At 45.1% G+C, this 15,936-nt stretch overlaps 1 protein-coding gene across 6 annotated transcripts in view; it reads right to left on the bottom strand.

Moving 5' to 3' along the window:
* The window catches only part of PAK5 (p21 (RAC1) activated kinase 5), a 90,269-nt gene that overhangs the window by 13,269 nt on the left and 61,064 nt on the right, over positions 1–15,936 (bottom strand). For all 6 annotated transcript variants that reach the window (XM_054822563.1, XM_054822559.1, XM_054822561.1 and 3 more), the window contains one exon: positions 5,041–5,838. In XM_054822563.1, the coding sequence (XP_054678538.1) occupies positions 5,041–5,838 (798 nt within the window). The remainder of the gene's footprint in view (positions 1–5,040; positions 5,839–15,936) is intronic.

The following is a 15,936-nucleotide window of genomic DNA, read 5'->3' as shown; positions in this document are numbered from 1 at the left end:
AGAGACAATCGCAGACGAAATTATCCCGATGGGAGGCCTTGTTCATTTGCAGGATACTTTCCTTCTTTTTATTTTCCAAGCTTTTCTAAGCTTCTTACACTGAAAGCAAATGAATACTTCATGTTCACAAACACAACAGTTTGCTTCTATCCAAATTAAAAAAAAAAAAAAAAAAGGATGTAAGACAAAAAACCCCGCCCAAAACAAAAATACATTTTCGAGCATCTCCACATTTACAATACAACATACGTGACTCCTGACAACGCGTGGAGCATCTCAGGGCAGGGGGGTGGTTTGACACAGGCTCATGATGTAGCACAATTACAAATAATTATGGCAATGAGTTCATTTAATCAATCAATTTTGGTGGCGGCGCACAGGGGTGGACAGAGCAGCAAACTACACAGCTCACGGTTGCTACTATTACTGCTGGCTGCCGGCCAGGAGTCCCTGATCCATGTTAGTTAAATGCACATTAATCTGAATTTGGCAGTGTAATCAAGGACCCAACTGAACTGTGAAATTGAATTCTGCGGTGGAACATCATTTGACCGTTTTATGCTGACTGCAAAAAAAAAAAAAAAAGAAAAAAAAAAATCTGCCGCAGCATCAATTTATCACTGTAGGCTGCTGCACAGCGAGAAGGAGTTTCTAGCTGGAGTCGCCTCGGTGCGGGGAGAAAAGCCTCCGAGTGCAATACTATATCAGCGCTTTCCCACCTCATGTGTGAGCCACACGTGCCCGGCTTTCCGTTTCACGTGAGATTTAGCAGGGAAGAGGGAATGCCTCTCCGGAGGGGCTGCTCAGAGATTTCCCTTGGAAACGTAAAGCTGGAGTCTGCTTCTGTCGGAGACTTGCATGCTGAGAGCTACCAGCCATACGGAGCATCCAGCGAGCGCGTAACAGCGTTGTACAGCCACCTCCTAGGATGCTGGTTCTGTTTAAGCAAAACACCCACATGATTACAGCCATAATTTCACTTACTCTGTCAGGCAGGGGTAGCCATTAAATAGAAGGGGGTCAGAGACACCGTGAATTTTGTGAAGGACGTTACATCTGCCAAACTAATTAACATGGAAAAGTGCTCAGATGGCTTGGTGGAGGGAGGGGGAACTCAATCTAGCCCTGTCCTATATATCTGTGTACGTAGGGACACATAAATTATTACTTTGGCTGTAAATACACCATTTTCTTTTAACTATTGAGATGAGGAAAGCCTTGTCTAGAAATTCAAGCTGGATAAATCCACACTAATGAATTATTTGAGGCTTCACCCACACCTGATATTTCTGAGCATGTCCTAAGCTTAACAAATTGGCAAAAGTAAATTCCGCAGTGAAATTTTAAAATGAAAATTCAGGGGTTCGGTGTGCTTGCTAAGAATTTTTGAAAGCTTTCTGAGGTTAGCATTGCAGTACAATGCAAGCCCATTCACGTCCTGAATCCCATGAAATCTTACAAAAAATCAGGAGCTATAATGAGTAAATCAGCTGAACCTCTCCTCCGAGGCTGTGTCCTGACGCAGTGCTTCACATCACGGCCAAATCGAACACACTTTATTCCACTAATAATTCTATTTCTGCTACTGAATGCAATTACCTACTGAAAGGAAATTCTTTAAATACTACAAAGGAGAGAGGAAACCAGTCCTGCACTCATTCAAGACCAGGTCAAAGGAGCAGCCGAAGCTCTGACACGACATCCATCATGGTGCAAGGCGATACCCCGCTGCTGCCGGCTGGCTCGCTTCACCGGCTCGCAGCATTACCCGCGTCCGCACGCGGCCACGTCGGCAGTCGGGTCTTTTCATTGTTAAAAGGTGGACGTAACACCGCATTTCAAATCATTTCGGTTTCCACTCTGATGACTGCGACGGCTGGTTTGTATCGCGTGCGGTGGAAACACCTGCTTGTTCGTAAGGGGTACGTACGTGCCCTGCAAGGCTGCTTGGGCAGCCTTTCATCCGAGTGGGTGTCCCCGTACGCTCTGCAGTCGGGCTGCGGCAGAGAGGGCAGCCGCAGCCCTGCAGCCGCAGCCCATAGCCTCCTAGGGGAGTGGCAAGCCCCTGGTTTGCCTTTCAGTAAAGGTAAAACAGATTTCGGTTTGATTAGGTTTCAGTTTGCTGAAGGAAGAGGTGGAGAAGGGATGGTCTGTAAATCACACGGAGATTGCAAGGGGAAAGGTTACTCTGGTGCTTCACCAGTGGAAATCTCCAAGAGGCTCCACGTGGTAGTGGCAGGCAGCATTTGTGGAAAGCTACCGGCATGTGAATGAGAAAACAGGGGAAAAAAGGAGAGTGTTTCAGGTAGTAAAGGCTTGGCTCTGCCTTCACCGGGCTGGATATGTCCTCCTTGCACAGAGTGCCTGCAAAATGCACAGCAGGAAAACGGCAGTGCTGAGCAGCGGCCAGGTTAGTAGAGAGACCTTTGCTACAGTACGGCAGTACGAGCTAGGGAAGGGGGGAATGGAAATCAGCCCCTTGGAGGAGGGACAGGAGAGGGTCACGGAGAGCCGCTACTGAAAAAAGACAGGGAAAGGAGCTTTGAAATAATAGGAGCTGGTGCAAAAAGTTAAGAGGGCTGCCTGTGATGAAGAGAAGGCTAAAAGGAAAATATGCAGTACAGAGTGTCCAAAAATAGGACAAAACCTTTGTATAATAAGCAGACTTGGTGGGATGGGTTTGATATTGTGTGACAATATCGAGAAGACTCCATTGAGCAAAGTGGGACGTAACCTCTGTGTTAGGTGGTAACAGGCGCTGCAACCCCGCCAAGCATTAGGGGAGTTATTCTGCAGGAATAGGAGATCCCGCGAGTAACACCGGAGTGGATCAGGGGGAGAACCAAATCTGAGCCACCGGCTTCCTACGTCTCCATGGTCCCACTGCACGGCGCTGCAGAAGTCTTCTGACGTAATACCTCTGAAATCACTGATGATAAAACAGGGCAGCCACTTGATTTGTCTGACATCTATCACCTGCAAATAATACTGAAGTAAGTCTGCCCTTCGCATTTACAAGCCAAAAGGCACATCTTTGAGAAACGCTTTTTGAAGCCATACATTTCTGCCTGCGGACTTTTTCACAGCTTACTTTTCCCCCCCTTTTAATTATACTTTAAAGCCAATCTCATTTGTAAAATATCTGATTCGAGACCTGATTCTCATTTAGTAAGCCCATTTGATGAACCATTATCTTACTAATGCCTCCTTGAATAGAAAACTCTTCAGCAATCATCCAAGACAAGAAACTGCTATTCACTTCCAGGAGCCGTGGACGGGTTTGGGAATTGAAACCGCTGCATTTAACAGTGAATCATCAAGTTTCAATGCACCAAGGCTGTAGGAGTGTTTTTGACGCTCTGAGGAGAGGAACAGCTCACAATGAATCTTGCACAGAGGCATCTTTTTTTTTTTTTATAAAAGTTGTTACTGCATTTTAATGGGATATTTTTCAAAGTGTCTGGAGTGCTTCGAGTCCTGTAAAATATACCTCTGTCTTCTGCCCGACTGAACGCTGTAAAACTGGCAGGAGAAGGCGCAAGAGAGTCTATGAATTACTGGATTTGTCCTTCTCCTTTCTAAACTCTGACAAAATGCTGGCTTTCAATGAACACAACGGCAGACAGCCCATCCCAGGCTTTCCTCACAACTTCTAGAATCCATATTCTGATGCAGTTTAACTACCCACATGCACCCCTCACACCGCAGCCCGAGCTCAGGAAGGGCGTGCAAAGAGACTTGGTAACTTTTCTACCCCTTCCCCTCACTTTATCCTCAAACTCCAAAGCCCAGCTCTGTGCTGTGATGCAATGTGGAATAAAAATGCATCACTCCATCACTCTCCCTGTACCATGGGGTAGCTGGTTGTAACTTTGCACCCCAGGATCAGCAAAGCAGCCAAAACCTGAGCGGACAAGACACAGGCATGACTCCGGCACAGGGATATCATGGATTTGCAGAGTCCCGGGACTTCTGGGTCTGCAGCTGGACAGGACCATGTTCTCAACACAGTAAGAAAATGCACCGTTCAGATCATCATTAAAGAGCAGAGTAGATCTCACCACCTGACAAGCTACCTACCTCAGCACGTTTGGTAAGTCATGGCAACCCAAGACTGTTTCAGCCCTGGAAAAACGAGCTATCATCTTGGTGCCCGTTGCCAGGGGAACTCAGTCATGTTCAATGCAGTCTACACTGAAGAAAAAACATCTCTCGCAAAATATTATGTGTTTAAGCAGGTCATCATCGCAGCTATGTCACTAGACGTGTAAGAAAGGCATTATTCTCTTAACTGAACAAATAGTTAGAGCTAATGATTGCAAGTAGGGTAGGACAGCTTGTATGGGTAATATTCCTCACTTAGAAAGGCAAAGCAGGCCACATATTCGTGCGGAGGAGCTGCTTATAGACAGCGTGGTTGAAATGCTTTTTTGCACTTTAACACTTCTTTGTAAACTACATCTAAAATGTCTTGGGTGAGATAAGCTGCTTTGATTTAATTGCACTGCTTAAAAACAAAGCGGAGAGGGGTAAATCCCTACGGCAAAGTGTTAATAAACCTTGTAATATAAATATAGCATAAATACAATATAAATATTAAAACACAGAGGTTTCAGCTTTGCACAGTAACAATTCAAATACTGATATACAAACTAGACCAGCTTTTCACCTCCCGCTGAGATCTGCACAGGCGTACAAATTCCTAACGCTATAAAAACTGTCGGAGAACTTGGGGTTGCAGGGAATCCCAAGTAAAACACCTGGAAGCTGGGCACCTCCAAACCTGCCTTTTAATAAATATGTTAAACCCACTGGTCCCTGTCATCCATTTCCAGATACCTGAGCAAAGCGGGTGGGTTTTCACACCTGCCAAGGAGCAGCCACACAGCTCCTGGAGTCACTACCAGCCGCATTCAGCATCGCGTGCCCAAGCATGGCTCCTTGCCCTTAATTTTTCACATGTGCTTAATTTTTTGCACTCCCCTTCTGGAGAGGCTGATCACTGCCCTGGCAGCACTGTCACCAGGGATGTCACATTACCTTTGGGATGCCTGCCGCGGTTTCGGACAAGCGGGGGTAGGTGTAGGAGCTGTAGGAATGTCCTTGCTGGTGTGCTTTAAAAGCGCTTGCTCCGTAGGGCATGGCTGGCTCCTGCAGACCGGAGCCCGACCTGGACCTCTGCCTCATTGCTGGCTGAGGGCTTGCCGGGTCCACATAGGATGACTTCGGCCTCTTGTCGTAGTCGTCCTTGCCCAGGCCGTGTCCCCAGTCACCATCGCTGTACTCCAGCCTCTCCTTGGGGCACTCGCTCTGCACTGATGCTCGGGATGGGGCATAAGGAAAAGGATCTCTATAGTCTAGGGAGGATCCGCTGGGGATCCGCTGATACTCCAGCTTTAGGCCACCGTATTCCAGCGGTTTGGGCTTTGTCTCCAGGTGTGCATGGTAATCTGGGAGGAACCTGGAGAGGTCTGACTGCAGGGGCGTCACTTCCGAATAATAGATGTCCCGGGAAGTCACCTTCATCATGTGCCCGTTCTGCTTGGCGGCATAGCTCCCTTTGTAGTACCTGTCTAACTCTTCCCCGTAAAGAGTCTTGTCTCGATATTTTTCCACAACATAGTCTGTTGTAGTGTCTGACTCACTGGAGTACTGGGAATATGCGATATAACCATTTTCCTCCTGGTGCCTCGGCACATGGTTTGCGTTTCCTTGGTGGTGGGTGGGAGGACTTTCCTTCCGCAGGGAATTGGATCGTGTCACTGAGATACTGTCGAACTCTTCCAGCAGGCCGTTGATTGAAGTATCCTTTCGAGGCTTATTTCCTCTAACAATAGTCTGGGAATAAAAAAATGATTTGATTAAATACTGATTTTTTTTAATATCTGACCAAGAAAACAACCAAAATGAAAAAAAGTTATGGTTCACCCAGAAATACTCGTAGCGATGTGTTACGTTCTTCAGTCACGTACCTCAGAATAACCCATTGCTAGGGAAAAAATCTCAGTAAACACTTAAAACAGGACATGTAGAAATGAATAAACAAAGAGGAGTTAAATTCGGTGTACATCATAAGCTGAGATTTGGCATGCAACCCCAAGGCACTCTTAAAAAGCCCAGTTTAAGAGGTGGGTGTTCAGCAGCCAACAGCAGAGACATGTAAAATCACTACTTATTTATTTGTTATTATTCGGTTGTCTACATCAAGCCAAACTGGTGGGCTGAATCTGACTTACAGGGGATGGATAAGCTAAATGAAAATCATTCAGTGGTCACTTCTATCTGTTATTTTAACAAACTGTTGGAATGGAAAGTAGCATCTAGTTTACTAGGCACTGGGTTTGGGGTTTGTTTTTACAAAACAGTCTGTTCCTGGGTAGCAGAATTACCACTGGGGATTGCCTCTTGGTTAACTTAGCGTTAGAGACACTTGGGGAAGAGGGAAAAATAATACTTAACTACATCTCCTTCTTAAAATACACAGCATCCAGCAAACCATCGTGCACAACAATGGCTTTGGGACACCCACATCACAGATGCCATGTGGTGGCAACAGTGGTGGCCCAATTTGTGTCCTAATACTGCAAAGTCCCCCCAGCCCTAGATGACGAGTGTGTAGGAGCAGCGCAAACGTGAACTTGCTCCCATAGGCTGCCCACAACCCCCTGCCCATCCCTACTCATTTCTGTCCAAAACACTGCTGCTCCTGGTAGGATGGGAGGTGAGCAGTGCTTGGTTACAACTCTCTTTCAAGAAAGACTGACTTATTTTTTAGCTAGTACCATCTGAAGACCGTAACATGTGGTCGCATCCATTTTTTCAGCAGGTGACTCCCATTGAGCACCGCTTCACATTTATAAACATGCTGCAAGAATAAGATGAACGGATTAAGGGCCAGGGCCATAAATCAGTGCAGCTCTACTGGAAACACATTTGCTTTGCTGATTCGCTTCAGCTAAATATTTACCACTGTATCTTACTTGATTTGACGAGTTTTTAAACAAAGTCACTGTGGTCACCCCAAGAAGACATTCTTCCGTGAGCTGCAGCCTGCCCGCGTTGTATGTCGACTGTGGCCTACTGGACACCAAACATGGCATACTGGACACAAACGGTGGCATATCGGACACTGACTGTGGTGTATCGGATGCCAGCTGTGGCATATTGGACACCAACCGTGGAATATCAGATGCCGGCTGTGGTTTCCAGCCTGGCTGCTGGCCCTTCATTCACTGCAAGGCTGACAGCGGAGGGTTTGCTCCAAGCACAGTGAGGCTGCTCAACCTGTGCTTGAAAGCACGCGGGGGGCTCAAACTTTGTCAAAATATGCTTTTCATCACTAAAAATAAATCACTTTTCCCCAAAATTAACAGCAATGTACGTCTCTGTTATTCAGCAAAAGACAGCCGGGATTCAAGCAAAGCAGTCCTGACCTCACACTGATTCCTGCTCTGATTTATGTCCCTAATTACTTGCCTGCTTTGCTATTTTGAAGCTAGCGATACCGAAACAATAGGACAGCAAAAACAAGGGACAGCAAATAGATCACTCCTTTCGCCTCCAAAGCCATTCAGCAAGACGAGAGGAATTGGTTTTGTTCGGCTACAGCTTCTTTGGCAGGATGACTGCACGATCATTCATATTTAATTATCACATAATAAACCAGCAACGTTTGACAATGAAATGCTTATAATTGAAAACAAGATTGAAATACCCAACTGCCACCCTGCTTCCCCAGTGCAAACGCATGCCAAGGAGTAAAACGCCAATTTAATACTCTCCACAGGACTGGACTTCACAACAGAGAGTTCTCCTGGAGCAACCTGCCTTGTGCTTGCACAAAAGGACCTCGGAGCAGGGGGCAGTGCCTCTTTGGCTATGGGAAAGGGGAGTTCTCCCTCTGCTCCTCCAAGCAGATGCTCTCTGGAAGCAGGATTTTATCATACAGATGCCCATGGGATTTGGGGTGGGGTGGAAGAAGCACATACAAGTATCTAAGCCCACGTCAGAAGGAAGCTTTGGAAGAATGCAGTTGAGGGGTTGTGTGTTAGTGAATTAATCAACGACAAAACCCTGCAGCTTAGGGATTTTCCGCAGATAGGTGCATGCTTAGGAGCCACCTTTTTGAGGATTTAAAAAAATGTACTAATATTAAAATGGTCTTGTAGGAAACTCTGGTTTTCCAAAAAATGCACTTGCCACCAAAGCCCCAGTCCAATGAAGCAGTCTCAGTTAGCTCTAGGATCTCACTGCCATCTCATCCTGACTGATGAACTTAAGGGGATTAAGGTCCAAAAACCTTTTGTTTTCTCCCAGCACTTTGATCGTGGCCACTGGTAAACAATGACTCCTAAGGGTGATGGCTGCAAATTCGATTTGCTTCAGGCTCTTCTCTACGAGTAAATGAAAAGGGCCAGCACAAAGGAAGGATAAAACTTACCTACCCCAGAGGCACATTTACTACAGAACAGTCAGAGCTTTATTCCTACTAATAACAATTATTATTATCAATTATTATAATTGTTATTAATAACAAAATTCCCATTTGCTTTGGTTTGTTTTTAAATTCAGCACTTCCCTTATGTGAAAGAACATACATTTTGGTGAGCTGCCCCTCTGGCTAAATCAGCCTACATGAGCTCGATTTTTTTCAAGGAAGCATCTAGCATTATTCCTATCAAAAGAACAATCGTGTCCGTGCAGCAGATAATTTAGGAAGTGTTTCACTGAGACCCTCTGGAATACACTACATTGTCGAGTATTTTGCTATTTGAATAGAACTTAAGATGTTTATACACAAACCTGAAACACAGTGGATAACTCCCTGGCGGGCAGAGACAATTCAACACAATTTACTAGGCTTAAAAACCAAATTAAAATCCCAAAGCAGGTATTATTCTATAAGAGTAATAAGAGTAATTACTCTGTAAGGATGCCCACAGAGCATCAAAAATTAAAAAATAAAATCAAAGAAGATGTTTATAAAGAATGAAGCATATGTTGGGTCACGTTAACCTGTCCTGAAGTCACTTCCTGCAAAGAAGGTGCGTGCCGGGTGCCAGCACCCGCAGCTTCCCTGTGAAATGCAAAGCCAGAGATCGAAAACTGCCATAACCATGGCCCACATTCCCAAATCCAAAAGCCTAACGTACCCAGGTTCAAAGGTATGACTTCAGTAGAAATTGCTGAGGTGGGAGTCTCAGTTTGGGAATGTAGGCTCCGGGTACTGCATTGCCAGGCTGCACTGGTGAGCACCGGGAAAACTTCCGGGGAGTGAAATACAACAGCAGGAACCACAGAAGGTGGAAAATTCTAGCTTTAACTTAAAAAGCAAAACAAAAAAATTGAAAGAAAATGTAACAGAAAAATGCTACATCGACAGTGATATAAAGTTATCCTGGTAATTAGGTTCATGGGAATTACACTAGTTTTTGCAATATTAAAGGCTTTATAAACCCCCCCCCCCCCCCCAATTTGTGAAACCCAAAGAAACAACTCGTGTTTCCACATAAAGAGGGAATTCTATTTTTCCTTATCTGAATTTATATAGAATTTAAAAAAAAAAAAATTAACCACTGACTGGTCTCCAAATTTTTAAACTTGAAGAATCTTTGAAGTTGCTGTAGGTAAAGTAGATAATTAAAACCAAAACATTATCCGCAAAGACTGATGAGCTAAGATTTACGAAGCCTTTGTTTCTATTGAGATCATGTAATGGAAACCTGTACAACACCCTGGCACGCATGAAAAAGAGATCGAGCCCTACCGCAGGTGCAGCTTTCACTGGGTTCACCACGGAAAGATGGGATTTGCTATAGTCGATACCCCATGTTTATTAAAGGACGTTTTTCAGCGCATTGTGCAATTTAGGAGGGATCAATGTTACAACAGATGAAGGAGCGCAAGTGAATTTTATGCTACCGTTACCGTCATACATTAAAATCAATGGGGCGCAATCTCTGTGAATTAAAGCGCGGTACTCTGAAGCTGTAGCTCTCATTTCATTTCCATTGCTCTCTGGACAAGTTTGGCGTTTGCTCTGGAGCCCGGTGACAGCAGACATCCTTCATGGTGTTTCCGTAGCGGTCTGTCCTCCGGTGATAAGCTATAATGGATCTGTCTGTAAGAAATGCTGTCTTGTCTTGTTTCCAAAAGGAGATGAAAAACAGCTCCTACGCTCAAATACTGTATTAACCTTGACAATAATGAAGTGGGTAATTAACTGTTTTGCCCTAATATGACCTTGCATTTATTGTCTTTAAAGCCACTATACTTTACACACTCGTTAAGAATATATCATCCTTTGTCCTCCCAGAGCTGTGTTTTCAGAAGTCAATGAGGATTTAAAATTTAAAATCTCTATGATGTGCAGTGTGGAAAAAAAAAAAAGGCTTTTAAGGAAACATTGCCTTATAAACAGCCAATCTAAACGCTGATTTTGCTTCTAGCTTGCTTATCCCCCTCATTTGCATTATGCATAAACTAAAAGCACAACCTATGCATATCTGAAAATCCACTTTTTCTTAAGAAAAAGGGCATAAAGCACAGCTGGTCAAAGTAATCTGAATGTAAGCGATGGATGTGTCAGTAATTTATCTTCTTGTGCTGCAAGATATCCAAAGTATTTGAAGCTGTGTTCATGACACATCTTACTCCTCGGCATAAGCCAACGTGAACAGCACTACCGTGGGGAGAAAAACTGATCCTTGTCAGAAGGAAAACTCTGGCTTTCCCTGGAAGTAACAGAGTTTTATGGCTGCAGCAAAGGGTGTAAGAGGTGTCAGGGGTCTGCAACTGATCTCTGTTCACCAGGAGAAGAGGCTGTGAGATCTCAGACCAAGCATAGTCCTTAGAAGAACTCAAAATAGGTGGAGACCCTCAAAACTCCTGGAGACGGCCACAAGCATGCAGCAAAAACCTGATTTTTTTTTTTCCCAGCAGCCTGGGGCCAACATGAGGTGGGCTCCTTTCCCTTGTTTGTGAGGCTAAATTTTAACTCTCAGCTGCCATCTTGAGGGCTGACACAAGGACCAAGCCCAAAGGGAAAGATGGGAGATGAGTAAAGTAAGTAAATATGCTGCCAGGGAGAAAAAGTGATGGCCGCTGAAAGCCCATCGACTGGGGAGCTCAGTCGGGATCCAGGACAGCTGTTTTCAAGTAAGTGCGCTCACTGTTTCACTTCAGGTTCTTCTCCATTCAATATCCACCTGAGGACGAGTTCTAACCTCTGAGTCACTTTTCCAAAAGACAGTGTCGGAGCCATCCTTGCGATCCTACTGTGCTCCAGTGAACGCTTAATTACACCTGAATGGGGAAGCTTCATGAGAAAGGACTGAGAAACATAACTGTACCTCCATCCCCTCTTTCCCCCACCTGATGATGGCATCATGGTGGGTTGTGCTTCCCATGCTCATGGCAGAAGTGCTAAACCAATGCTGCACTGCCATCTGCAGGAGACGAGCTTGTGCATCAGCCTTGGACATCATGCGTTTAAAAGAAAGCGCACAAGCCCTGTCTATTTTTTGGACAAAAGGGGTTTGGAGACAGAATTAAGGCTTGGGTCTGTGCCAAAGTCACACCCCTCTCCTCTGCATTTCCTCCCACCTAATGTAGGTGCAGGTGTCTTGGGGAACTCATTCTACATCACACTTCCCAAAAGTCCCAAGGTTAGGAAGTAGGCGACTTGTCCCCTAGATCTTGGTGTGGTGGCCTTAGCGTTGGGTGACCTGGTGGCCTTAGCGTTGAGTGACCTCTCCAGACAGCTAGCAGACCCACTCCTCATCGGTGGCCACCCCAGGGCTCTCTCCCTTTGGGTGCCACCTGCTCCCACCACTGGTGCAGGGTCCTCTTTGTAACCACGTCTATGTCTGTAAGGTTGTACCGCAAGGGAGGTAATTGGATGTATTTGCTACTTTGAACTCTGAGACCTGCGTTGCACCAAAACACACCCAACTTCATCCTGAGTCAGAATCGGAGATGCTACGAATTGTGCGAGCAAGAAAACAAGCACTGCATTTGGGCAGCCATCTCCTGACCTGCTGCAATGAGCAGCTACAGCCAGACAGATGGACGGGTGGGCACCAACAATCCGCACCAACCAAACCGACCAATTTCCCCCTAAAACATTAAGCTAAGTGGGAAGTTTAGGGTGCTTACTCATTACAGCATTACTCTGGAAACATGCCTTTTGCCACAGAAACTCATCAGATACGTGGTGAGAAACGGTGCTGGATGGGAAGAGATGTGGTTTATCACTCTGCACCCTCCAGTAGTGTCCTACGGGATCTGCTCCAGTTTTGATCTACAACCTGTCTACAAAATGGCTATTACTCAGAGTTAGTCACGAGGAATATACAACAGACAAGAAAGTATGTCAGAACATTTCTTCCTGAAGCCTGTAATTTAGAGCTTGGTTTACACCTGGAAGCCTCAGAGTTTATATAATTTCTGTTATGAATTCCTTCCCAATGCTATATATTCTCATTCTCCCCATAAAAATAATAAAAAAGATATTAATCGTTTCTGGTATCCCCCAGATCCCTCCTGGGGGAAGGAGTTCTGCAAATTTCACCAGTGTTGGATGCCTCAGCTGGGTGAGGAGCAGTGGGTCTCTGCTCCCTGGATCATACATGCACTTTACACCACAGAGTCACCAGGCAAAAGCAGGGGCACAAGACTGTGTCACCTGCCCCTTGCCGTGCAGTGCCCAAGCATACGAGCCATGACCCTGTCATGAATTTCTCTAATCCCTTTCCAGAAGACCCAGAAACTCCTGTTTGGGATGGCTCTTAGACAGGACCTGTCCCATGCATAGGAGAAATGAAATGTAAATTAAAACCCCCAAAGGAAAACTCAGCCAACTCTGCCTCCGTGGTTTTGCCAGCTGGGAGGGGAGAAGCCCCCAAACATGAGCCCCATGGGTGTTGCAGGATGCCTGGGATGTGCTCATTACCAGAGCTGACTCAACATCACTGGATACAAAAAAATCAGGTTTTACTCTGTCCACCCACTATCATTCAACACGTCATTCACCTCCCGACGGATGCCAATAGAGGCAGAGCGTATGGTTTCTTTTTTGCATTACGGCAGAAGAGACAACTGATTCCCATACTGACGCCTCGCTGCAGGCAACACCGTGCTTTCCAAGGGGAGAAGGTCACTGTGGGTAACAACCATTCAGAATTACCTCCCTCAGAGAGGCTGACTGACCTGTTCCGTGGGAAGTTCTCCCCACCATTCTGGTTTCCTGAATATTGGATTAGAGATGCTGAACTTGGGGGGAAGCATAATGCTAGGCTATTTGATGGCTGTGTTACTCCAGGACTGCGCCCTTGTCTCTCTACTAAATTCAATGGAATAAAAAAATAAATCATTCTCACAATTTCTCCTTTGGAGGAGGTTCGGGTCCCAGAGACTCCTTCCTGTGCATCCACCTGTACAAAAATACCTCCTGCTTGCTACCTGACAACTCTGTGGCTGCTCTGGGTTGAGCTCCACAGCGTCTTCTGGTGTGACTTGTCCCTAGGGGCTGGACCGAACGGGTCAGATGAGCCATCATCATCAGGTTCCTGCTGCTGCACACCAGCTACAGAGACCCATGAAATATGCCCGTCTACGCCGCAATCACATTTCTGAGCGCACATCGACACCGCTGACATTTTTTTGCTGCTACACAGCAAAGTCAGTGCACAGCAGAGAGCTGAGCTTGGTAATACGCAGCTTCAGGTGCGTACGTCCAACTCTATCACATTAATTAACCTGATACTGCAAAAGCACAGGACAGGAGAGAAGCTGGGAAAACATTGGCATGGCCACATGTTAATTACTGAAAGCTGTAGATGATGATGATGATCTCCACTGATCATGCAGAAATGGAATTTACTCAGCCTGAAAAATATATGTTACTCGATGGATTGAAATAAAGGTACAGCTAAAGGTCTGAGAGAAATGTAATCTGCTTAACAACAACATGAGTGCCAGCTGTTTAAAATTCTTCAAAAGTAAAATGATGGAAAACTATAAAAAAAAGGCTAACCAAACCAGCACTGTGTAATTTGTCACCCTTCACAGCAGTTTTAAAAGTTAGTTGCCATAACAACAAGAGCAACATTTCATTATAATCACGTTCACCAGTAATTCTTTCAACATTTTAAAATACAGTAACTTCACAAAACATTTAGTTTAAAAATTCCACTGAAATATCTACATTCTAGTAGTTTGTTTTTTTTTTTTTTAAATAAACAAACATGGTTGTTATATGTGAAAAGCTATTAGAGAATATTGAACGTCAAAAATAATTATTCTGGGTCTACTTAAAACACATCAGGTATGTGCAACTTCATATGTAATATGTACGCACAAATCTCTCAGACACACCACAAATGCGAGTGAAATGTGACTTATGAGTTTTAGTTTGAGTAAGAAAATTAGTGTGGTTATTACTGATGAGTTACACAAGCACTTCGCATGGAGAGGAATGGAGAAATCTCAAAACCACAGAATTTCTGTTTCGTAGGACTTAGGATACTTCAAAATTTCCTTTTATCCCAAGAGGGAATGAAAAAGCAACATGTCCCACAAGATGAAATTCCTCAAGAACCTTAACTGCCAGAATTTTAACTGCCCTATTTCCTAAGGCGGATGGGAATCGTTTCAGCATGACAGTGCACAGAGCAGACCTGCTAAGCCAAAAAGCTGTATCAAACCACACCAGAGACTCTAAGTTTTTTGGCCCCGTTTTGTATAAAATCCGTCCATCAATGTCAAACTTTCCTATTTAATCAAATTAACATTTTCTGGCAGAAAAAGATCGCTCACTCGGAAAGCCTGTGGCCAGCCCTGTTGATGAACACCAGCAGGACCAGGTACCTTATTCTCCCTCTTTCAAAGCCACATCATCAGCCAGTGCCTCTGTGCTAGTGGAATTTTCTTTTTTTTTTTCCCCAAGAAAGTTGTAAAGCGAATTCGACAAGATTTACTGAAGTATAGCTGTGGTCCAGCGACCGCTGGTGTGGTTTCTGCACCACACAGCATCCCGTGGTGGTTATGGGGGAACCCAGAGCTTTCTGACTGGGCTGACTTCAAAGGCAGCTAAAAACCACAAAGCTGGGGACGTTTGGGCCAGATGACAGAAACCCTTCCCTCCAAGAAACGCAACTGTGTTTTTCAGTCTTGTAACACCAAGACAGGAGCAGACTGGAAACTCATGACATGTCACAGCTCCAGGACCAAAGTTTGCCGCAGGCAGGGCTGTGCGTGACTTGAACAGGTTTACGTCCCAATAAAAATGACAGAATTAAGGGCAGTTAAACAATAAAATAACCTTTAACTGGTACCTCAGGAATTTGGGCTTGCCCAAATGGCTGCAGTTTTCTGAAGCCCTCTCTGCAGTCGCAAGGCAATCATCATCAACCTTAATGCTGTATCTGCCAGTTGTCCTTACATCTAATATTTACAGCCTAGACTGGTTTATTTTCTGGGTTTTTATGTGGGGGAGGTGTGAGGAAAATAAAACCTGCTTTTCTCAACAAAGGCATGAGAAATCGAAAGAATTAAATGAACATTCAACCACCACCTCCCCAGATACTTCAGCTTTGATAACCCGCTGCTACGCTTCACGGGAGCCGTGGGTCTCCCACGCGGTGCCGACGCCGACACGCCCACCGACACTGCTCCTATGGCACTGAGTCAGTATTTTACATCTCTACGTCATTAGCGCTGGGAACTGGTGGGGCAGAACATCGTGTGAGTCTTCCCGGGGTTGATATGCATTAAAAAAAAGAAAAGAGTCTTTCTACAACCAAGATGCATGACATCGTTGCAGGCTTTATTCTAGGGGAGAGGCGTTGGCGTGGGATTTTCATGGGGAGAGGAGCCCCGCAGTAGGGTGGGTGGTGTAGGAGACCATGCCCCATCGTTTCAGTCTCGCTCCCCACC

Source organism: Grus americana, chromosome 3 (assembly GCF_028858705.1).
Source record: "Grus americana isolate bGruAme1 chromosome 3, bGruAme1.mat, whole genome shotgun sequence".
Lineage (NCBI taxonomy): Eukaryota > Metazoa > Chordata > Aves > Gruiformes > Gruidae > Grus > Grus americana.
The sequence above is the reverse complement of the archived record's forward strand: the minus strand, read 5'-3'. Positions and strand labels throughout refer to the sequence as shown.